A 24,117-nucleotide genomic window follows, 5' to 3' on the forward strand; every position below is an offset into this window, starting at 1 on the left:
GTGTGTCTAATCCACATCTAACATGCATAATTAATTTAAAATTAATATAAATCCAACTTATCCTTGATCAACCACAAATACATAAATTATTGCTAATTTTCTAATTTCAGCATTTTAATGTTTGAACTACCTCTAATTTTTTGGTCACTATTTAATTCAAATTTAAAATAAATTAGGGTTTCATCTTGATTTAAAAACTAGAGTATAAAAGTTTTTCTCAGCATCTTCTTATCCAAACAATTGCTCTCCTGTGTAACCTAAAGAAAGATTATAAAGTAATTATGGTCGTTGGTAGAAAAATTAGGAAAGGGAAACAGGGCATGGTTGGCCGAATAATGATGTCCCGCAACTTCAGCTAGAACTGGATGACTCAATCGATGGATTTCAGAGCAAGAATTCAATCCAACCAAAGATGGTACGATGGGGACTATCAATGATGAGATTTACAGGCGCCCAAGGAAGCTGGGTGAAGATGAACATGATGGATGATCATCCATGACAATTTATTAGAGTCAAGCTACGTTACTCCACTGGTCCACTATCACATGAAGCAAGAGAAAAAGAAAGAAGAGAGACAGACAGAAGGGAGAGAGCAAACGGAAGCCCTTCGGGGTCCTCTCCGAGAACGGAGGAAGAGGAGCAAAAGGGTAGGCCTAGCAGTGGCAGTGGCGAGAGAGCGGCGGCCAACGGTGATGATGGGTGGCGACGACGACTGGTGGCGACAGACTGCCGGTGGCTGTAGACGAAAAGGGAAAAAAATTGAAACAGGGGTTCGATTGAAAAGTAGGGAATCGGTTTCATCGCCGCTCAGCTTACTCCTTGGTGGCTGGGGCTTCGCCGGACCATCACAAAGCATCGAGGAGCAGCGTCCTGACATCTCGACAGCATGCGGCGGTGGCGATAGTTGCCGGAAAGAGAGAAAAGAACTAGGAAAACAAGGGCAGAATAGGGGTGGCTTGTCAGTGGAATCTGAAAGGTGGCAAGGGGCATGAAAATACTTTAAAACTCGATCAAAATTTAGTTTCTGTACGCAAAGACATGCATCATTCAATATTCTTGCTTGCAATGAGATCCCTACATTCCTAGAATTGGATCTACATGCATGCATTATTCTTGGTAAGCAAAGGACATAGTAAGGCTTGGATACAAAGTGCAGTCATGCACAGCAATGCTTGTGCGTGTTATTTCATCTTAGAACTCTATGTTGTATGCTTTCTTTCAAAGTAGCAAATATAGGATGAACTGTTGGAAAAGAATTGTTAGAAAAGAATTTGGAAATCTACTGGTCGTAAAACAGTGAGGCGATTGTAAGTCTATCTCACAAACAAATATTGCCTCCCACTAGTTTGCAATTGGGAAAAATCACTTGGCAATTTCGTTTTGGGGATACAACACTGTTTTGATTTAAATACATGCAGATTGCAAGGCTGAATGTATTTCTGAACAAAGATTTTTGTAACCATCTCCTTCTTCTGTCTCTACAACCCAAATTAATAACCAACGAATGGTTATAATCCAATGGTTGTGACTGTTCAAAAAATGAACAGTTATAGCTGTTCAAATTCAGTTAACTAACCAAAACAGTTTTTGGTAGTTGCAAATTCGAATTTAAACAAGGTAGTTAATTAACCACCACTTGTTTAATTCAAAATGGATAAGACACAAATGTACAGAAGCAAAAAATTAATGCTCCTTGGCTGATGCATAAAAATTGTTGAAATATTCCAACATGAACCTCCATAAAGTGGTAGATTCTTGGAAGGGATTATGATTGAGCTACAACTTCTCTATGAGGAATATGATGATGGTGAGCTACTGAGTCATCTGGAGATAGCCATTTAGAATTTGCAGTTTCGGAAAAAGTATGATACATGTCATGATTATGTTTTGAAGATTATTACTGATAATTCTACTTTATAGAATACAGAATGTTGTGGATTGCAGGATTGGTGAAGCTTGACATCTTGGCATTTTGGATGAGTTTTTTGAACATTTGCTTGTTTGTAGGGCATGATAGCATCTCCTGCTAAAGAAAGATATTTTGGAAACAAAGATTATTGGAAGAGACAAACCTCTTTTCTTGGATGGCCTGTCAGACATATGGTCTGTTCCTGTTTCCTTTCAATTTCGATATCTTGTTTTCTGTAATCTAGTATATTATGAAATGAAATTCATTTCTAACCTATTAATTTTTATAACTTGAGATGGTAAGCAGAAAGTTAAATGCTAAATAAAATTAATATGGTATTATTTGTTATTGTTTTCCTGGTGGAGGCACTGGATAAATGCGATTTCGCTTTCCACAAAGAAGGTATAAATTTCTCTTTCTGAGAATCCAAATATCTTATATTGTTGGGCTTGTGCTTGTGGATTAACTGTCTATACATTACTGCAATGTAACTTGTTATTATAGTTATAAATCCAGTTGCATCCCAAGTTTAATATTTTCCCCTTTGGAAGCTGTCCTAGAAAACCTTATTGACTGTGGCTGAATTATGTTTGATGCTTATGTTTTGTTTGAAATCCTGCTTTCTTAGCAGCCGGCATATCACATAACGAGACTCGAACTGTCCTGTTGGGACATCGGGAAGTGAGACACCTAAACAGAATCTTATGCCTGTTTTTACTTTATAATCTTGCATCTCAAGCTCAAGCTTTTCTTCTACTCTTTTCAGCATACTGCTGCTGATGGAGCAAAACTATACTTTAAGGATCGATTAGAAGGAGTGAAATGTTTGAAGGATCAAGTCAAACTGTTCTTCTCGATGTTCTTGTATCATCATCTATATGGTAAATGTATTTTTGCAGGCGAATTTCTGATGTTCGGGTGCAAATGGAAACATTCCAACATGCTAGTTCAGAATTTTGGAACAAACATCCATTAATTTTTGGGTTTGAATTGATGTTTAGGTTATTAGAGGTCGTTTAAGTCTTCTTAATGCCAGTGTTACACTTTTGATCCGTCTAGTTTTATGGGCTTTTTACAAGCCCAAACAAGATAGGCTAGAGTCGGGTGTCCAATGACCTTTTGTGGCCGGTTTTCATGAAACAACTCCATGCAAGAAAGGCTAGCGGCATGTATTGAGGACCAAATTTAACTCACTCTGCTTCTTATCTTCCTGTATTCTGGATACACTTCACTCTCATTCCAAGAACTTCAAGAACCATGAATAACTACTTCAACCGTTTTACCTGTTTTTAGTTAATCAGTTATCATATCTGTTAGTTGGTTATTCCGTCAATGTAATGTTATAAATAGGACATATAATGTAAGGAAGAAAGTAAGTCAATAAAGTCTTGAGTTCTTTCTCAAGCTTTCTCTGTTTTTTTTCCACAGCCTTCTTGCCTGTTTCTTTACATGGTATCAGAGCAATTGAGATCGTTCCTCCATGGTTGCTTCCACTCGCAGCGATGCCGGTTCAGCCCCTTCACCAACCTTGAGCGTGATCGAGGATCCGGCAAGCCCGTATTATTTGCATTACGGTGACAGCACAGGTTTGCAACTCACCTCCTTGATCTTGAATGAGGAGAATTACTCAACTTGGAGCAGGTCAATGTTCATGGCCTTGAGTGTCAAGAACAAAGAAGGGTTTGTCGATGGAAGCATTCCTCAACCTCTACAAAATCACCCTCATCATGCGGCCTGGAGGAGGTGTAATATAGTAATTTCTACATGGATTTTGAATTCCATCCCAAAGGAGATGAGCACCAACGTAATATACATGGAAACAGCTAGGAAAATCTGGCTGGACTTGAAAGAGAGATTTAGTCAAAGTAATGGTCCAAGAATTTATCAACTGCAGAAAACAATCTCGTCTCTCTCCCAAAATCATGGAAGTGTGATCTCCTACTTCACCCACTTGAAGGGACTTTGGGAAGAGTTGGCAAATTACAGACCCCGATAGCCAAATGAATATCAATCTGAAGAACATGTTATCCAGTTGTTGATGGGATTGGATGACTCCTACTCGAATGTTCGTGGACAAATCCTCTTAATGGACCCTCTGCCACCAGTTAATAGGGTGTTTGCTCTTGTGCTTCAAGAAGAAAGACAACGTAAGGCTGCCATGAATCAGAATCCTGAAGCTGCTGCATTTGTTAGCCACTCTAATGACAGGTCGGTCAACTCCTTTCTCAATCAAAAGCAACCTCAAAAACAAAATACCATGGGTCAACTTCACAAGAAGGATAGACCCATCTGCAATCATTATGGAAAACAAGTTCACACAAAGGATAAATGTTATAAGCTTCATGGGTTTCCGCCCGATTTTAATTTCACAAAAGGCAAAGTCTCTGCAGCGAACCAAGCTTCCAGCTGTGTTGTAACTCCAGATCTCCTATGTGATTACTCTAAGCTGACCATCACTCCGGATCAGTGTCAGAGGATCTTTCGATCCTACAACCTCAACTGCAATCTCATGGGATGACCTCTGTCACGAAGGAAGTGCCAGAGCCTTCGGTGAATCAGGTTGGAAATCTACAACTGGCAACAAATAGGACCCAAGTACCATCCATTCCAAATTTTTCAGGTAATACTATCTGCTCAATGACTGCTATTGCTCCAAATCAATGCCATGTTCCTTGGATTATAGACACCGGAGCTACAGACCATATGGTGTGCTCCATTTCTCACTTATCAACAACTACGGAAAGTATAAACGCTACTGTCAGACTCCCTACTGGTGAACGAACATCTGCAATGCATGTGGGAACAGTGAAGATCTCCGAGTTGCTCACCTTAAGAGATGTTCTCTGCGTCCCAAATTTTTCATTCAATCTTATTTCTGCCAGCAAGCTCATAAACTCGTATAATTGTTGCCTGATATTCCTACCAAAATGTTGTGTCATACAGGACCTGTTGAACTGGAAGACGATTGGAATGGGGAGGCTTGAGGATGGTTTATATCATCTTCAAGTAAATAACACACAAGCTGCAGCTGGTACTATAAATCCTCCACTATCTTCCTCATTGTGTTCCTTTGCAAATTCAACTGACAGTGCTCACAAGTTTGATCTTTGGCATCGTAGACTAGGCCATTTGTCTTTCCCTTGTTTTTGTCTTTAAACAAATCTGTATCTAAAATGGACATTAGTCTGAATAATCATTGTCAAGTTTGCCCACTTGCCAAACAACAAAGGTTGAGTTTTGCTCACAGTTCCCGTGTCTCAAGTTCAATGTTTGACTTAGTTCACTGTGATATATGGGGTCCATTCTCCACAGCTTCACTCGATGGTTCAAGATACTTCCTCACAATTGTTGATGACTATAGTAGAAGCACTTGGGTTTATCTCATGCAATTCAAGTTCCAAACTAAGGACATTATTCAGTCCTTTTACACTTTAATTGAGACTCAATTTTCAGCTAAGATAAAGGTCCTTAGATCAAACAATGGTGGGGACTTCAACATGAAAGATTTCTATGCTTCAAAGGGAATCATTCATCAACTCAGTTGTTTAGACACCCCTCAACAGAATGGGGTGGTAGAGAGAAAACACCAACTTATTCTCAATGTGGCAAGAGCACTAAGGTTTCAAGCAAACCCGCCTCTGAATTTCTGGGGGGAATGCATCCTAACTGCAGTGTATCTTATCAATAGGTTGCCGACTCCAAAACTTTCTGGCCTATCACCCCATGAGGTCTTGTTTGGTGCGAAACCCTCTTATGATCATTTGAGGGTGTTTGGATGTCTATGTTATGCCTCAACTTTAAAAAGGTTTAGGTCCAAATTTTACCCAAGGGCGTCTTCATTGGTTATCCTCATGGCATAAAGGGCTATAAACTTTACGACATTCATTCCAAAAGAGTCTTCATTTCAAGGGATGTCATATTTCATGAATTTATATTTCCCTTTCAACGTGATGATTCTCATCTTGTTATCCCTGCATTAGACTCTGCTTCTCAATCTTGTGATAAAATTTTTTCCCCATCTATCATCACCTATGATCAGCTACACTCAACTAATAAGCTGCAAGACACTCTTTCTGCACCTAATGTTAAACCTATTGTTTCAACCGGCACGCCCACTGGCACGCCCAGTGGCACGCTTGACAATCAGGTTCATTTCACTCCTTCTTTTTCACCCCCTTTCATATCAAAGTCACCAACTGTTTCTCTTCAAAATCACCCTCTTAGAAGGTCCTCTAGGCTCAATCCCACATTGATTTCAGAAGCAGCACCATCACCCCTTCCTTTATCTACCCGACAACTTAGACGATCTCTTAGAGTCCAGCAACCTCCTGCATATTTGAAGGAGTATCACTGCAGTTTGGCATCAGCAACTCCTCTGTTTCACTCACTCCATGGTCAGCAAGAGTCCCATATCAAGTCAGGACAGCCTTATGATATCTCAGCCTTTCTGGACTACAATTTTCTTCTTCACACCGAGTTTTCAGTTTGTCTATTTCTTCTGCAACTGATCCAAAGAACCATTTGGAAGCATTTAAGTCCCCTGCATGGTGTGATGCAATGAAAACTGAGCTGAAGGCACTTAATGATAATCATACTTGGACTATAACTCTATTGCCTAAAGGGAAGAAAGCAGTAGATTGCAAATGGGTCTACAAAACAAAGTTTAAGGCAGATGGGACTGAGGAAAGGAAGAAAGCAAGGCTGGTTGCAAAGGGTTACACTCAACAAGCCGGTCTGGATTACCATGATACCTTCTCCCTAGTTGCTAAAATGGTCACGGTCAAAACATTATTAGCAATTGCAGCAATTAAGAATTGGCATTTATCTCAACTTGATGTAAATAATGCGTTCTTACATGGAGATTTGACTGAAGAACTATACATGAATTTGCCTCCAGGATATGAACTTCAGGGAGAGAAGGGGAAGAAGATGGTTTGCCATTTACACAAATCTTTGTATGGGCTGAAGCAAGCTTCAAGACAGTGGTTCGCCAAGCTGTCTTCTTTCATCATATCCCAAGGCTTCATTCAGTCGAAGGCTGACTATTCTTTGTTCACACGAAAGGATGAATGCTCTTACACTGCAATTCTTGTATATGTTGATGATATAATCATTGCAGGGAATGACATTTCATATATAGATGCTCTCAAGAAAAACCTTGATGCACAATTCAAACTCAAGGATCTGGGGGTTTTAAAATTCTTTCTTGGCCTTGAGATAGCAAGAAGCTCTAAAGGGATCTCAGTGTGTCAACGAAAGTATGCTTTGGAAATCCTACAGGATGTTGGTTGTCTTGGTTCCAAGCCAGCGAAAAGTCCTATGATCCAAAACTTAAAACTCAGCAGCCTTGAGGAACATTGCTTGAAGATCCCACAGTCTATAGGCGATTAATAGGCAGGTTGCTATATCTTACTATAATAAGGCCCTATCTGAATTTCTCTGTGCAGGTTTTGAGCCAGTTTCTCGGATCACCTTGACAACCGTACTTGGAAGCTGCATATCGAGTCTTGAGATACTTGAAGGCTACACCAGGACAAGGTTTATTTTTTCCGTCAGCTTCCGAGCTTCATTTAAAGGCCTTTTGCGATGCAGATTGGGCATCTTGCTTAGATACGCGTCGATCAGTCACAGAATTTTGTGTCTTGCTCGGGCAATCTCTCATTTCATGGAAATCAAAGAAGCAGCACACCATTTTCCGATCTTCTGCGGAAGCAGAATATCGTTCCATGGCCTCCACATGCTGTGAACTTCAATGGTTAATCAATCTCCTCAAGGAGCTTGATGTCCAACATACCAAACTGGCATTGGTATTCTGTGATAATTAAGCAGCATTGCACATTGCTTCCAATCCAGTGTTTCATCAGAGAACAAAACATATCGAGATTGATTGCCATATTGTACGAGAAAAGCTTCAACTGGGCATAATTCGAACTCTTCATATTCCTGGAAGCTTACAGCTTGCCGATTTGTTAACCAAAGCACTCGGAACACATCGATTTCATACTCTCATACGCAAGATGGGTGTACACAATCTATACACTCCATCTTGAGGGGGAGTATTGAGGACCAAATTTAACTCACTCTGCTTCTTATCTTCCTGTATTCCGGATACACTTCACTCTCATTCCAAGAACTTCAAGAACCATGAATAACTACTTCAACCGTTTTACCTGTTTTTAGTTAATCAGTTATCATATCTGTTAGTTGGTTATTTCGTCTATGTAATGTTATAAATAGGACATATCATGTAAGAAAGAAAGTCAATAAAGTCTTGAGTTCTTTCTCAAGCTTTCTCTGTTTTTTTTCCACAGCTTTCTTGCCTGTTTCTTTACAGCATGCGATGTTAAGAGGCAACGCCAGAGCAGTGATGAGAAGTATAATCAAATGCATCATTCCATAATATATTTAAGATACTTCGATTCACAACTAACATGATCTTTACTTCGTCATGGACTGCAAACTTCATTCTCCTTCACGTCGTTCAGCCTTCTGCTTATTATTGGGTAATAGAAAGACCCTTAACATTAGTTTTTGTTCCGTGAGTCAAGGTGAATGGCCTCTCTGAATATTTTGCAGAAGTGCCATAGAAGATGAGATCGTTCCTACTACCCCAAATAGAGCCCCAATGACTACAACAACACCATTAAGAAGGAGAGCGGGCTTGGAGACTCTAGGCCAGCATATCTTGAGGTAGAAGGCACAGGGGAAGACCACTGAGATGGCTGTGCTTACAAGGGAGCCCGTGAGGCTGAGGACGTGCTCAAAGTATGGAATGGAGAGGGCTAGTGCCAGGATCACCAACAGCAGTGAGGACCCTATGATGCCTCTGATGAGCATTCGGACCCTGGAGCTCGTAGAAGTTAGATTCTGCTCAAGTTGGATGGCGAAGGGAGCGAATTCAAGGGCATATTTTGTCATTGGTGTGAGCACGGTTGCCCATAGAGCGATCTTGGTGACGACGAGGTGTTGAGGCATGCTGAGGGTGATCTGCGAGTTAACTGTCGGTCCAAACAGCTTCGCCCCCATGAAAGCAAGAGCTGTGTAGAGGCCAGTAACAACAGTAAAACTTGTGACAGTAACCTGCAATTGATCAAGAACATGGGGTAGGCAGCATGAGGAATACATGCAATTGGAGAATGTAAATTACTTAACCATACATGCAATATCTATGATTATCTGTTGAAAGGATGTAAAAGAGTGGATTCCTGTATAATTACATGCAGTATTCCTGTGCTCTGTAGTTTAAGGAACTTTATTTTGAAGGATTTGATCTTCAGTTATAATTATTCGGCTAATAAAAGTCAATTTATGCAATGGTAACCTCATGTGATTTATATTCTAGGCCAGGGAGTCTTGGCGCCACATCATATTCAAGTTGAATTCGATATGAATTACTCTTCACATCCAAACCCAAGAAGGATGATGGCCCCCTTTTAAGGCTTAAGATCCTAGAGCACTAGCAGTAGCAGGATGATGAACCCAATTCAGAATCAGCTTTGAGGTTGGATTTAATGCATTATCCTATTTCTTTTTCCAAATAATTTGTAAAACCCCTTTTTTAAAGCTAGCATGTATTATACAAGTGAGTTTGGATAATGATTCTTCCAAAGAAACTGGATCCCTTTTGGTTCCAAACCGAATCAAATAAGACATGAAATCTAGTTTCTTCGGATTTGAAGTATAAGGTGAGTTTTGGAAGAGATTAACAATCATCATCCTTTAGTTGACCCCAACCAGGTGGTTATGGTCCTAGATTTATGCTTCAGCTTATCATGCATACATGCATGTATATATGTGTACAACCAACTTGATAGATAAAATGAATCTTTATTAATTATTTGAAGGCAACTTTGGATGCTTCTTTTTGTACTCTTTTTATGTGAAGAAAGAGACTAGACCTCACTAGATCCACTACAGGCTGATTGCAGGAATATTTAGCAACTTGAGGAGGGGAAAGCCAAAAGGTGGCTGAGATTCTGGTTCCACTTAAGAACACCTGGCCTCATTTGTTGGATGAAGGCTTGGGGTTGAGCTTGCTTGAAAAAATCAGCCTTGCACCCACCTACATGGACTTTTGACTTGAGGGATTGTCAAGGATCCATGCTTGGACTTAATTTTACCACAAGCATATATATAACTCAAAACTTTGGTCAATTTAGTGTTAGAGATATACCTTGGTGAACTTGGAGGGATCCTTCATGGCTGTATATATGTTGGGAAAGACAATATGGCCAGCATAACTAAATATATATAGGCCAGAAATCCCTGGGATCTTGCGAAGTTGTAGTATAGGTATCCTTTGGTTACTCTTGATCCCTCCAAAGGCTGCTGTCCACCCTATGGTTATGCAGATGAGGAGCGACATTAGGATCCCTCCAAAGGAGAGGAAGGATATGGAGGAAAGATCCCTCAGCCAAATACTAGGGAGTGCCACCAACACTGCTATAGATGTCAGCAGCTGAGCTTCGGATAAGTGAAGCCATGAGAGATGAACACCGCGAAGCGCCAATGGCAAGTTATCGCTGAGAGAGATTGTGTATGACACAAGGGAAAGGAATATTTCCAAGTATATGAAGGTGGAGGTTATGATCCTTCCCTTGGTCCCAAATGCTTGCTCTCCAATGTCTTGGTAACTTTTGGAGCTAGCATCCTCCTCAAGGCACTTGCCTATAATATGTGAGGTGTATGCACACATGATTCCAAGTCCCACTAGTAGAAATGCTGAGGTCCATCCTCCATTCTCCAAAGCATAGGGAGTTGAAAGTTGCCCAAGACCTGAAGAGAGAGATCAGTAGGTAAAGAAATATGTGAAGGGCACAGAAAAGCGACTGCGAGAGTTGGTAACATGCTATAACGTTAAAAGCTCAAACCACTTATGTACCTATGAGCATTCCCACCATGTTGATCGCTGAATGAGCAAAGGAACTATCTGCCTTGGTATGGTTTTCACTCCCAAAACTTAAAACTCCACTTCCCTCCCTGCACTTGCACGCATTGTTCTCCTCCACACAAGTGTCACAGTTCGACAATTGTATTGCAAGACGGGCACCATTCACCGTCTCGCTGGCTACTTGATTCTGGTTGGTTGGCTGGTTGAACTCAGGGCATGAACACCATCGGTTTACACTTTTCACCTCCACGTTAGACATCTTCTGAATCCTTGGAGACCTGGCAGGGAAATGAGGAATTGATGGCGTATTTATAGGCTGTGGGGGTGGGGACTAAATTAAGGTGGTGAGGATGCCATTGGGGGCACTTGGGAAATGCATGTAAACACTACAGTAGTCATGTGTTGGCATGGAGCCAGGTACCAAATTGGATTGAGTGCGTTCTGGGGTTGTGGAGCCAACGAGGAATTGATATATATGGAAAGCCAGGCAATTAGGTTCTATTTGATTTTGGTTTGTGGTTGTAGTAGGGTTTGGCTTAACGCATCTATATTCTTATTCCTACTCGTCATGTTTCTTATATCATAGTTACTTTGAGATGATTTAATATAATGCACCACTTAGAGAAAATGATGCTTAACAAGGAGAAGGAACGACTGCTTCTAAATTTACCTTGCACTAGTGTCATCTCAGCCTGTTTGGATGAGACTTCAGGAAAAGGCGAGCCTCACTGCCTAAAACAAGCATCCAGCTGCACTAGTACTTGCACGTCGTATAGTGTTAGAGAGAGAGTTTAACAAACTACCATTGATCTTTTACGTCCAAACCAAAAGGTAAGAGAATGAAAATGAAGTGTTGGCACATGGGCTGCTTCCTTCATTTTATGGTATAAAATATATTTCTTAGATCATACGAGAAATTATTCATAAATAGACATGAATTTTCTGGAAGAACTTTCATTTTTATTATGCTTAAAATAATCGATACAATCTTGGCATGCATAAAGCTCTTGCTTCATCTCAGGAATATCAAAAAGATTCCTCGCCTAACTCGTCTTTCTAGTGGTTAGTGGGAAGGAGACCATTTTCCTTGAAGTTGTTCTGGATGCTCTCCATCAAACCAAGTTGATCCCATCACCATTCACTATAATCTTGGATATGAACGAAGTAAGATAATTTATCACCCTATAGTACCTAGTGGAACCAAACCTGTTCTCTAACCTGTCCATTATATTCTCTCAAGAGTCTTTATCAACTATTCAAGGAGACACAGCAGAGGAAGGAATTGCACTATGTGAGATTAAAAAAAAAAATCTTTATCTTTTATCTCTGTCCTTTTCTTTTCATGGCATGCTCTACTTCATATCAATTGTACATTTAGGAAAATGGATCAAAAGAGTTTTCTACTCCCCCAAAACCTCTTGTTTTGCTAGTATTGAGTTTGGTGCGGTTCATTTCTACATTTATGCCAACATCAGAAATAAAAGAAAAAGTAGATTTGAAGGGAAAAAAAATATTTTGATTATCATAAGTAAGGCTTATAAGTCCCATCTTCCATTCGAATAGATGCCATGGCTTTAATTAGCATTTAATGTGATTCTTGTTCATAAAGGAAATGGCTAAAGTAAATTGCATCGTGGCCGGCTGCCACCTGGGAATGAGATTCTAACGAACCATAAGGCAACATCAGACATCACATGGATCACATCTTGCCTTGGAAGCAAGAATAATGGGAGAATATTGTGGGCAGAGGAAAATTCTCTTTTAATTCTTTAACAATGGCGTCAGATTCAGTTGCCATGAGGTATAAAAGATGATCAAGTCCAATACTCGTGGAGCTATGAACAGTTTAATTCTAGAGAAGAATCCTACTCCGTAAGCTCATGATGTATATTTGGGCCATGGCGCACTGCTCAGTTGGAATCTAATGCTTCGGCGTATAGTACGTAGTCAGATATGGTTAGGTTAACAACAAACAACGAGTTCACTGATTGTGTTATGTGCCGTAACATGCTATTCTCTCTGCATATACTGACCATAACTAGTGCTACTTTGAGGATATGAATTTGCTGTTGTTTCTCTACTGTTCAAGTTGTGTGAGACTTGGCAGGAACACAATTGGTTTCTTGTGGAGGATCTGGACTAATTCTCCATGACTCAGGCTGGCTCTTAAACTTAAAGGTAAGAACCCACATGTATCTTGTTTCCTCTAGGAATGAGCTGGTAGAGTTCTGCGAAAAGCTGCATCCCCAGTCATTGGCTCTCTCAGAAAAAAAAAAGAGAAGGGCCTAATGCTTCAATGTGAAGCCAGTTCTAGGTTGGTTAGGCTAATTCACATTCTAGAAAATATCTGATGCTTAGATGCCATCAAACTGGTGAATTATGATATCTTGAGTATATTAAAATACTGTAGGGATGAATACCCCATTCCCATAAAATTAGGGGAAATATCCAGATGTTAGAGCTTTTGTTGTTTTTGCTTTATAAATTAGCTAGTCTAGACCCATATGTTCCACATGCAACCACTAGTTATGGATTGATAAAACCATTCTTTAGTTATTAATATACTAGGTTCATACATTATTGATTTTCTTGGCTCCTTGTGATTAATTTAGAGTCAGAGATATGCTATAAAGATAGTATATTAAGCTGCTGTCTTCTCACAAAAATGATTATTTTTTGGTAGTTCAATGAAATAACTTTTGGTACTAATTTTGGAGGCTATGCATTCAAACTTTTGTTATTGCCAGCATCAAATATTAAAGTTTAGAGGCATATCTGCAAATATCTGAACTTTATAGCTTTGGAACTAATGCTCTTGACTTTCCACTCCTTGAGATCTTACACAGAATCAAATTTCTCTTGCTCTCACTGAATTCGCTGTTTGGATGACAACTGCTTCTTTCCTTCCTCAAGAAAAGGAGCCATGAGGTTTTGAAGTCAATTTTATGTCAAAAACAATTCTTATTTATACAGTTTGTGATTAAACAAGTTTTACTTCATTTAGCAATTCTTATAAAAATCTTCGCATTTTTTATGACAAAAAAAATTGTAAGATGTATGTTATATAAACCTAAATCACAATGCGATTAAGATAAATTGATTCCTTTAGAAAGAAAACAATATTTTAGCTTCTCCAAACTCCTCCACCACACTAGCATCTCCTTTTCCATAGAATTGCCGGTGTAACTAATTTCTGTACACATAACGTCACGGTTTCAATTATGCATCTAAGACAAAGAAGGCTTTGTATTATGATATTATTAGTGGATATGAAAACAAGGGAGGATGAAGACACTTGGAGATACAAAGTTGCTGCTAGACTAAAATATCTCAAAGGACATGCACTTGGATTCCATTGTTCGGGATGCTTCATGTGAGCAATAGGGCTCACTTGGATCAGGAGGCCAGCTATCAAATCTTGGTGGATATGGCTCTCATGTTACATAGCATTGCTACTGTACTACAGCAATCTTGCACAAAAAAGTCACAATTAAAGCTGTTATGCAACTTGTTTATTGGTCCTCAGTGACAACCAATATTCAATGTGGTATGTACACCAAAGATATGCAATAGAAAAGCTATGCAATTTTTTTGCATGAGATATCTGTGTCATTTTTATGATTTTCCAAATTGTATTTTTTAATTAATAATCCACTCTATCAACCAAGATCTTGTTTGTCAGGTAAACTCCTCAAAGATAGCAAGCACAAAAATGAGAAACGGTCCTATTAATTTTTCAGTAATGAAAAGGAAAACCTTCAAGGGAACACCAGTTTTGGGATCATTATCAGATGAATGGGACAATAGAAGTGAATAGAATTTTCAAAATTATTACATTCTTAATTAACATTGATGTAGGGTTGTCAAAGGGCTGAAGCATGGCTCAATTTTAGCCAAGTCATCAACTCCAGACTCAAGTAATAAACAATAGAAGATGTGGCAAAAAAAGGTAATTCAATATATAATTGAACACAGAAATTATGATTAAAAGAAAAAATCAGTCAGTTTTGCTTTTTCACTGTTTTTTCTTGTAGTATATATTTGAAAATACAGATTACGTAGGTTTTTAGAAGTTGGGGAATATCAAGATTCTGGATGTTCCAGTTGCCCTTGCTGACATAGGCAATTAAAAGAATCGTTGATGAATGACACTACAAAAAGACAAGATTCTCATTCTTGCTTTTTGATAAGAAATGGGTGGTGTAGTTTTCACAGATTCTTATATGAAGGACACTTACGGTGGTAAGATTGATAGGAGTATTGGATGGAATTTGGAGGTGATTAGGACTCCATTGTTGTTGTCGTAAGGAGCTTGAGATATGGCTTTAAAAAAAAAATGCCAACATTAATGGTATAGCTTGAGATATTACTTCAAAAAAAAATTCAGTATTAAAATGCAATACTTGCAACTTCTGATTTGCATTCATCTTTACTTGATTTCAAAAAATGTAGGCTCCCATCTTTTTTTCTCTTATGTCATTTTTAATCTATAAAAAACTTATTACACACACATGTGCAAAACTCTCATGTGTGAAGAAAGATTTAGCTAATGGTTTTTTTGGATGAAACTCTCCTTAATTTGAGAGGTGATTGTATTTGATTATAAATAGGAAAGCTTACAACAATAGAATGGGAAGAAAAGTAATTACAAAGATTTTAACAACTCAATTAGAATGTTGGAAAAATTTCTTCTTTGTTTCCAACAACTCTGCATCTTCCTTATTAGTTTCCAACGGCTCTATATCTTCCTCATTGATTTTCAAATCTCTACATCTTCAATAGCATTTGATAGATTGGTGGTTTCCTTTCTTGGAGGGAATTGCATGATTGATAATTTGTTTCCAACAACTCTGCATCTTCCTTATTAGTTTCCAACGGCTCTGTATCTTCCTTATTGGTATTCAATAATTCTGCATATGACAAATTGGTGGTTTCCTAATATCCCCCCTCAAATGAAGCAGCGAGATGAGACTTAATTTGCGGCGATTGAACTCATATGCTGGTCGATCCAATGGTTTGGAAAAAATATCAGCTGTTTGGAGTTTGGATGGAACATGCTTCATGCGGAGTAAACCTTGTTGGACTTTTTCTCGAACGAAATGAAAATCAATTTCGATATGCTTGCTACGGGCATGAAAAACAGGATTGGCTGCCATGCAAATAGCACTTTGATTGTCAGTTAGGAGGAGAGGAGGGCGTTGTAGAGGAATGCCAATATCATGTAGAATGTAGGATAACCAAAGTAATTCAGCGGCAGCATTGGACAATGATTTGTATTTTGCTTCGGAGCTGGAACGAGAGACAGAAGACTATTTTTTGGCTGACCAAGAGATGATATTGCAACCAAGGAAGGTGAAATATCCTGAGGTAGATCGTCGAGTCTCCTTACAACCGGCCCAATCGGAGTCAGAAAAGCCATAAATGTTAAAAGCCGAGTGGCGGCAAAGGTGAAGTCCAAGAGTGATGGTGCCATGCACATACCTGAGGATCCTTTTGACAAGTTGATAATGTCTTTGCGTTGGAGAATGCATAAACTGCGAGACAAAATTCACACTAAAAGAGAGATCAGGTCTAGTAAATGTTAGATATTGTAAAGCGCCAACTATACTCCGATAGTGAGTAGGATCAGAAAATGGCATGGTGTCCGTGGAGGCCTTGTCCTTGGAAGACATGGAGGTGTTCACAGGCTTACACCCCTCCATTTGAGCTCGTTGAAGAATGTCTAAAGCATACTTGGACTGTGACAAGAGCAAACCATTAGGAGTACGTGTAATTTGAACACCAAGGAAGTAATGAAGAAATCCAAGATCCTTCATATCGAATTCTTTATGAAGATCAAGAATAAAATTTTGTAAAAGGGTAGGATTAGACCCTGTCAAAAGAATATCATCAACATAGAGAAGGAGCATTAAAGTGTCACTCTGTTTTTTGTAAACAAAGAGTGAAGGGTCAGCAATGCTACAGAAGAAGCCAAATTTTATAAAAAAAGAGGTAAAACGAGCAAACCATGCACGTGGTGCTTGTTTGAGACCATATAACGCTTTGTGTAATTTGCAAACATGATGTGGAAAGTGAGAATCAATGAAACCGGGAGGTTGTTCCATAAAAATAGTTTTTTGGAGAGAACTATGTAAGAAAACATTTTTAACATCAAGTTGTCGAATGTCCCAGTTTTTTGAAAGAGCAATAGAGAGCACAAGTCTTATGGTACCTTGTTTGATTACCATAGAGAAAGTTTCATGGTAATCGATGCTATAAACTTGATGATACCCTTTTGCAACCAAACGAGCCTTTTGGCGTTCTAAGGTACCATCAGAATTGAGTTTAGGTTTGTAAACCCATTTATTGCCAATGACATGCATGTGAGGCTCTCGAGGGACTAAACTCCAGGTTTCATTTTTACTTAGAGCATGTCATTCATCTTTCATAGCATTGACCCATCCCTCATGTTTTAAAGCAGTTTTAATAGTTTTTGGTATCGGAGGGATGGAGGTAACACTATAAAGATGGGCGTACTTGGGATTGGGTTTATAAATACCTGTCTTACCCCGTGTGACCATAGGATGAATGTGTTCTAAAGACATGCCGGAAGCCGAGGCCATAAGAGGACTAGATGACATCTCGGAGAAGTGATCCACAAGGATAGAAGGTCTCTGTGGCGCAGTGGTATCTGTGCTCAGGTTGGCTATTACGTCCAAAGTGGGAAGCTCGATAATGTGTGAGGGTGATTCAATTGGAGACATCATAGGGGATGCAGATGTAGGTATAGAGGGCTGCTCATCAAGCCAATCTGAAAAGGATGTAATATTTTGTGTGTCATGGGAGGTTAGATGAAGTGTGCTTTGGTTTTTGTAAGGAAAAGTCTCTTCATCAAACACCACATGTCTAGAGACAAACATTTTCTTTGATTGGGGAGAAAAACATTTGTATCCTTTATGTTTTTGGTTGTAACCCATAAAAATGCATGGCACAGTTTTGGGATCAAACTTATTAGATTTGGTGTGCCAGGTGTAAGGATAACATTTACAGCCGAAAACTCTAAAGGATGGATAATCAGGATGTTTTCCATAGACTGTATAAAAAGGAGATTCACTATGATGTGCAAGAGATGGTACATGATTAATTAAAAAGGTAGCGGTGGAAAAGGCCTCCACCCAAAATTTTTTTGGCATACCACAGTGATACAGCATAGTAAGGCCAAGCTCACGAATGGTTCAGTGACGACGTTCAACGACACCATTTTGTTCCGGAGTGTGTGGGCATGACAATTGATGGACTATACTAAGCTCCTGCAAATAATTAGTGAAAGCATTGCTAACAAACTCACCCCCACCATCACTTTGCAAAATTTTGATCTTACGAGGAAATTGTCACTCAATATAAGCAACAAAGGCACGAAAATAGTTAAAAAATTCAGATTTTTTTTGCAAGGGAACAAGCCACATATACCTACTATGATCATCAACAAGACAAGCATAGTATAAAAAATTATCATTGGAACTAATAGGTGCAGGTCCCCAAAGATCACAATGAAATTTTTCAAATAGACCATAGTCATTATTCAAATAAGTAAAAATGGTAATTTGCTAAGTTTGCCTAACTGACAACTTTCACAAACGCGAAATTTATTTTTTCCTCGCAATTGAAGAAGTCCTTTGGAATGCAAAGCTTGAACAACAGCAGCTTGTGAATGGCCAAGTCGTTGGTACCAAACTTCACTGTTCACCGCCTGAAAACGTACTGAAAAGGGGGCCTCTGGCGATGTCTTGATTGTGTGCAAATTAGCCCTCTTGATTCCTCTTAGAAGGATCCTGTTTGTCCCCCTTTCCTTAATTGCAAAGCCAACATCATCAAATTCATAATTTATAGGATAATCACTAGTTAGTTGTCCTACAGATAAAAGATGTCGTTCTAAATTTGGAACAAGCAAGACATTGTCAAGAATAAGAGTATGTGATTTATGATGCAAAATAGCTTGGCCAATATGCGTAATAGGTAACATCATACTATGGTAACATCATACTATTACCAACCATCACATGATCAGTGCCTCTATAAGGTTTGAGATTACGCAACATACTAGCATTTGACGTCATGTGAGATGATGCTCTAGTGTCAGTTGTCCACTCCTGGTCTTCTAAAGCATCACGGATTTGCAAAGCAGTAAACGCCTCTTGATTTGGGGTGTCATCATTGGACTGATCATAGCGAAACCAGCACACAGGGGCTTCATGTCCGTGCCTTTTACAAATTTGACAACGAACAGTTGCATTGGAGGAGTGACCCGAGGTCTTGGATCCAGGTGGTTTGGTTAGTGGAGCAGCATTACGATTTGCAGGCTTATTTGAAGGAGTGGGTTCTTTACCTTTGCCTGAATAATTTTTTGCTATGACCATGGAATGCACCTTTATTTTTTGTTGCCTTTGTTCTGTTGACTAAAAAATGCAGCATAGCTATGGGAGTGGTGTTTGTTGGTGTTAGTACGAATTTCGAAGGCTTGAAGTAAAGGAATTATCTCACCATAGAATGGAGTAGGTGGTTTAAGCATAGAAGAAACAAAAGATTCATATTGAGCACCTAAGCCATTTAAGATAGAAAAAACCTTTTCTTTGTCAGAGACAGGTCGTCCCACAACAGCAAGGCTATCGGAAATTCGCTTAAACTCACGAATATAATTATCAAGTGCCATCTCAGAAGTTTTGTAAAGAGAATTCAACTAATGCAGAAGCATAAACTGCCTCTCTTGGGAAGGTTGGGCATACGCCTTTTGAAGAGCACTCCAGACCTTGGCGGCTGATTCCAGTCCAATAACAAGACTGAGGGCTTCTTCAGTTAAGCTTCCAATGATCCACTCTCTTAAAAGAAGATCATTCTTCTTCCACTTGGCGTGTTCGGGGTTGGGAATGAAGCTAGTGTTGGATGATCCTGACCCAGCAATAATTCGTGTGGGTTCTGGTGTGTCGCCATCGAGATAGCCAAGCAAATCTTGGCTTGCGGCAAGGATCAGAATTTGCTCCCTCCAAAGAGGGTAGTTATCTGATTTCAGGCGGAGGGTAATAAAGTTACCGACAGCAATTGTTGTAGAAGCCATGGAAATTCTTCTTCTAATAAGGAAAGTTGCACAAAATTGAGTGGAAGAGTGGATTTTTGTGGATTGGATGATGGTTTTTTTTTGAGAGCATTAGCAATAGGCAGGCTCTGATACGATGAAGAAAGATTTAGCTAATGGTTTTTTTGGGTGAAACTCTTCTTAATTTGAGAGGTGATTGTATTTGATTATAAATAGGAAAACTTACAACAATAAAATGGGAAGAAAAGTAATTATAAAGATTTTAACAACTCAATTAGAATATTAGAAAGATTTCTTCTTTGTTTCCAACAACTCTGCATCTTCCTTATTAGTTTCCAACGGCTCTATATCTTCCTTATTGATTTTCAAATCTCTACATCTTCAATAGCATTTGATAGATTGGTGGTTTCCTTTCTTGGAGGGAATTGCATGATTGATGATTTGTTTCCAACAACTCTGCATCTTCTTTGTTAGTTTCCAACGGCTCTATATCTTCCTTATTGGTATTCAATAATTCTGCATATGACAAATTGGTGGTTTCCTAACAAGGTGTAAGAGCTAAGCTTCCATATTTCATGAAGCTTACATTATGAACGACATGAGGTCTATCTAGCTAAAGTTGGAACATTGCTAAGTTTTGATAAAGTACAAACAATAATCCAAGCATGTAGACAATTGCCGGATGGCATGTATTGGACTACTACTTGCAGCAAAATAGTGGGCGGACACAAAAATATATTTTTATTCAATTAACCATACCTTTTTTGTGACGTTGTAACTCTGAGGTTCTTGGTTAAGTAATAACGTTATGATGAAAGACTGTTCTATAGGAGATCTATACGCAATTCTATTAGGCGTAAATATACAAATTAAAAAACTTTATTTAAAATTTTATTTTATTTAAAAATTATAAAATTTTATTTTTTATCTGGACTCTACAACTAGACTCCATTATATTATTTCTATATGGACTCTTATTGGGATTTTGGGTCGATATAAATACATTAACATATACTTGAGAGCACAAGTTTTATATTATTGAGATTGAGATTCAAGAATATTGAGTTGCCTTTCCTCTGCCGTCTTCTCCTCCTTCTTCTTCTCTTTTCTTCTCCTCATTCTTCTTCCTCTTTTTTTCTCCTTCCTTTTAAATTTTGCAGAAAAAGATAAGGGGCATTTTACCAAAAAATATATATGCTTTATTTTTTGAGATTTTGCCGAGAATAGAGTACCTGTCTTTTTTCACAAAACAAGCGACATTTTTTATTGAAAATATTTTCTGCCATTCGGTTTTCCTGCCTTTAATATTAATTAATCTCTCACCATGTTTTGATTACCGTCTGGTCTCTAGGGTGGACAGATGTTGTGCCCTCTTTCATACATCGTTTAGGCTCTTTTATATAGTAGAAATTTGATACTACTATGTTATATGCACCTATGATAAAGTAAAAAATGGAAAAACAAAGGACAAAGAAGTACATTTTGGATCAACGGATCCTTATATTAATGACAGTGAAAATATGGTTCAAAAAAACAGGGAATCATGCATTAAGCTTTGAGTCATTAATTGATCTTACAGATCATTTTGCATGATCCCTTTTTTTTGATACTATTATAAATTAAGCAGTAATTTCTTGAATTTATAAATTACTATTATAAAATTTAGCATAGACTTGATTTAGCATTGTTTTGGATAAGTCTTCAGATCAGACCACAAAAGTTTTGGATATATTTCTCTCTTCGAGATTCTATCTCCAGGATATCACATCCAACACTTTGAAGGTCTCTAACGGCTCTAAGGATCTCGGGGATGAAAGCACTCACCCATTATTCTAATAATAGACAATTGCACTTGAAATACTACCTACTTAATATTTTTTGAAAGATCTTTGGCTAAGTTTCCTTGAACTCTGTTCATTAGGTTTTCAATTTATAAAGGTATTTTATAGAATTACATCTCAATTGTAGAGTGGGATTCAGCTAGGAACATCTCTATGTGATCGGTAATGGCTCCATATCTCTCTATGTTATACATCTTTTCACCAAATTATAATGATTTTGTTGTTAAAGCATCTGCAGACATTTTAGATATTCAAGAATTACTTTACATTTCAGTACAAGCTTTCTATTATAGTATTATGTTTACTACTGCCGGTAAGGTTTTTATTTTTGGAAACATATATATAAGAAATAAATTATCATAATAGACAGTGATGATTGCGTCTTTAGGCATATCAATAAAAGGAATACCTTGTAAGAAACATCTCATCCATAAAAATTGCTCGAGGGCAAGAGACATAGTAATGTACTTGGCTTCTATAAAAGAAAAAGCAACGTATGATTGCTTCATGGGAGACCACACAACTATGCCTCGTACCAAAGAAAATAAATAGCCATGCATTAGCAAATTTAGAACTATCTCTACCAGTATCACTATAACATTCCAAAACATGCCAAGTATACTTATAATGCAAAGTATAATTCGTGGTGCATTTCAAATATCTCATAACTCTAGTAAGCCTTTTCCAATATTCTTTATTAGGTTTACTTTGTAAATCTACATAACCTAGCAACATCATATGAGATATTAGGTCACATTTATTAAACTGTGTAGTCTTTTCATATTCTTTTTGTTTAACAGGTTTACCTTTATGATGAGGACCAATTGGTGCTACACTAGGCTCACAATCAAAGAAATTAAATTTTCTTAATATTCTTTCATTATAATGTGATTGGATTGAACTAGATGCATCACTTTGTTTTATTACTTCCATTCCTAAAATCACATTAACTTCATCCGAATCTATAAACACAAAACTTTTATTTAAAAAAAATTTAATCTCATTAGTACCTTCTATATTTCCACTAAAACTTAATAATTTATCACATTTATCTTCTATATTTACCATGGATCAACTCTACGTTTCCTGACCTCTTCTTTCCTTAACCACTCACAACCACCATCATGAACCTATATACTACAACTATCTGATACCACATGTAACCATTCTCTCGCAACTATAGCTGCCGGCACTGACCACTACCACCCAATACTTTCATTGTTGGTTGTCAATACCACCCCCTATCGATTGCCATATTACCTTCCAAAACAAATGCAACCAATAACACAACTTTAGTCTTACCTCAAGTAATACTCCTTTTTTTTGATGAGTCTGCTAATAATAATTGATAGTACAAGAGCTAGGGACTACCTTTTCTATAACAACTGCAGGATTGAAGAGAGTATGGCTCACAGGGGAGAACACCTCGATTCCAGATAGAGAGGCAAAATCCTACAAGTACAATTGCAAGATTTCATTAAAGAGAAGAAAAGCCAGGAAAAGGCCAAATCTTTCTTGCTTTTTTTTGCCTGGAAAAAAAAGTGAGGCAAATCCAATATGAATAACTCACTTTGACTTGTTTATCCCAGGCGAGCGAGTATGGCCCTGTCGAATTCGTAGCAGAGCTTTCCAATATTCCACTAAGAAAAGCATTCAAGAAAACATGGTGACTCAAGAAAAAAAAAGAAACGACAAATTCGAGCAAAGTAGTTCCAAGATTATGTTTGAAAACAGATTTATATCCTTCAAGATAGCGCAGGGGACTCGGACGGGATCTCCTCGGAGGAGGAGTAGGCGAGAGCCAGGGGAGAAGCGGATCCTGCAGTTGTTCTCTTCAATCCTGCAAATTTACTTATCTCATCAACCACCGAACCAAATTCGAGCAAAGTAGTTCCAAGATTATGTTTGAAAATAGATTTACATCCTTCAAGATGGCGCAGAGGACTTGGACGGGATCTCCTCGAAGGAGGAGGAGGGCGAGAGCCGGGATCTTCTCGGAGGAGGAGGGTGGCGTCGAGATTGGAGAAGCAGTCGAAGAGGAAGCGGATCCGGTTGAGAGCAGAGCGGGCAGAGCCGGGGGAGAAGCGGATCCTGCAGTTGTTCTCTTCAATCCTGCAAATTTACTTATCTCATCAACCACCGAACCAAATGAGCAGATCCAGAGGGATAACCACCCTACATGCCATCCATGCTAAGAAACAATGTCAGAGCTGCCATCGCAGCAATTACAATCCTATGATCGAAGCAAGAGAAGAAGATCCCAAACCTGGCCTTGTCCTTGTCCTTGCCGGCTCCAAACTTCAAACGCCGTGTGAGTGCTCTGCGGCGGAGGAGGAGGAAGTCGTCCACGAAGAGGAGGCCAACGGAGAGGGGGAGGAGGGGAAGGAGATGCGGCGGAGGAACACGA

At 38.7% G+C, this 24,117-nt stretch overlaps 2 protein-coding genes across 3 annotated transcripts; one reads left to right on the forward strand and one right to left on the reverse strand.

Moving 5' to 3' along the window:
- The first annotated feature begins 240 nt into the window (after positions 1-240).
- On the forward strand, positions 241-8,194 carry LOC149767813 (uncharacterized). Of its 2 annotated transcripts, XM_089930187.1 has the most exons (4): positions 241-976; positions 2,008-2,103; positions 3,338-4,940; positions 6,807-8,194. In XM_089930187.1, the coding sequence occupies exons 3-4, from the start codon at positions 4,424-4,426 to the stop codon at positions 7,298-7,300; spliced, it is 1,011 nt and encodes a 336-aa protein (XP_089786313.1). In that variant the 5' UTR covers positions 241-976; positions 2,008-2,103; positions 3,338-4,423; the 3' UTR covers positions 7,301-8,194. The 2 variants fall into 2 exon arrangements, with proteins under 2 accessions (XP_089786313.1, XP_089786312.1); XM_089930186.1 differs by lacking the exon at positions 241-976 and having other exon boundaries at positions 1,245-2,103.
- Positions 8,195-8,284: 90 nt separating this feature from the next.
- On the reverse strand, positions 8,285-11,256 carry LOC103717536 (Transmembrane amino acid transporter family protein). The gene is made up of 3 exons (XM_008805973.6): positions 10,791-11,256; positions 10,083-10,684; positions 8,285-8,989 (listed from the first exon to the last, which is right to left on the reverse strand). The coding sequence occupies exons 1-3, from the start codon at positions 11,056-11,058 to the stop codon at positions 8,453-8,455; spliced, it is 1,407 nt and encodes a 468-aa protein (XP_008804195.4). The 5' UTR covers positions 11,059-11,256; the 3' UTR covers positions 8,285-8,452.
- Positions 11,257-24,117: the final 12,861 nt, after the last annotated feature.

This window comes from Phoenix dactylifera, chromosome 4 (assembly GCF_051530095.1).
Source record: "Phoenix dactylifera cultivar Ajwa chromosome 4, Ajwa_hap1_PhDact_Kaust_v1.1, whole genome shotgun sequence".
NCBI lineage: Eukaryota > Viridiplantae > Streptophyta > Magnoliopsida > Arecales > Arecaceae > Phoenix > Phoenix dactylifera.

Excerpts from the sequence above, each read along its gene's own strand:
- LOC149767813 (XM_089930187.1), top strand. The coding sequence starts at position 4,424 with ATGACCTCTGTCACGAAGGAAGTGCCAGAGCCTTCGGTGAATCAGGTT. Across the intron at positions 4,941-6,806 it reads TAACACACAAGCTGCAGCTG|GATATGAACTTCAGGGAGAG; the intron begins GTACTATAAATC and ends ATTTGCCTCCAG.
- LOC103717536 (XM_008805973.6), bottom strand. The coding sequence starts at position 11,058 with ATGTCTAACGTGGAGGTGAAAAGTGTAAACCGATGGTGTTCATGCCCT. Across the intron at positions 10,685-10,790 it reads CATGGTGGGAATGCTCATAG|GTCTTGGGCAACTTTCAACT; the intron begins GTACATAAGTGG and ends CTCTCTCTTCAG. Across the intron at positions 8,990-10,082 it reads ATCCCTCCAAGTTCACCAAG|GTTACTGTCACAAGTTTTAC; the intron begins GTATATCTCTAA and ends GATCAATTGCAG.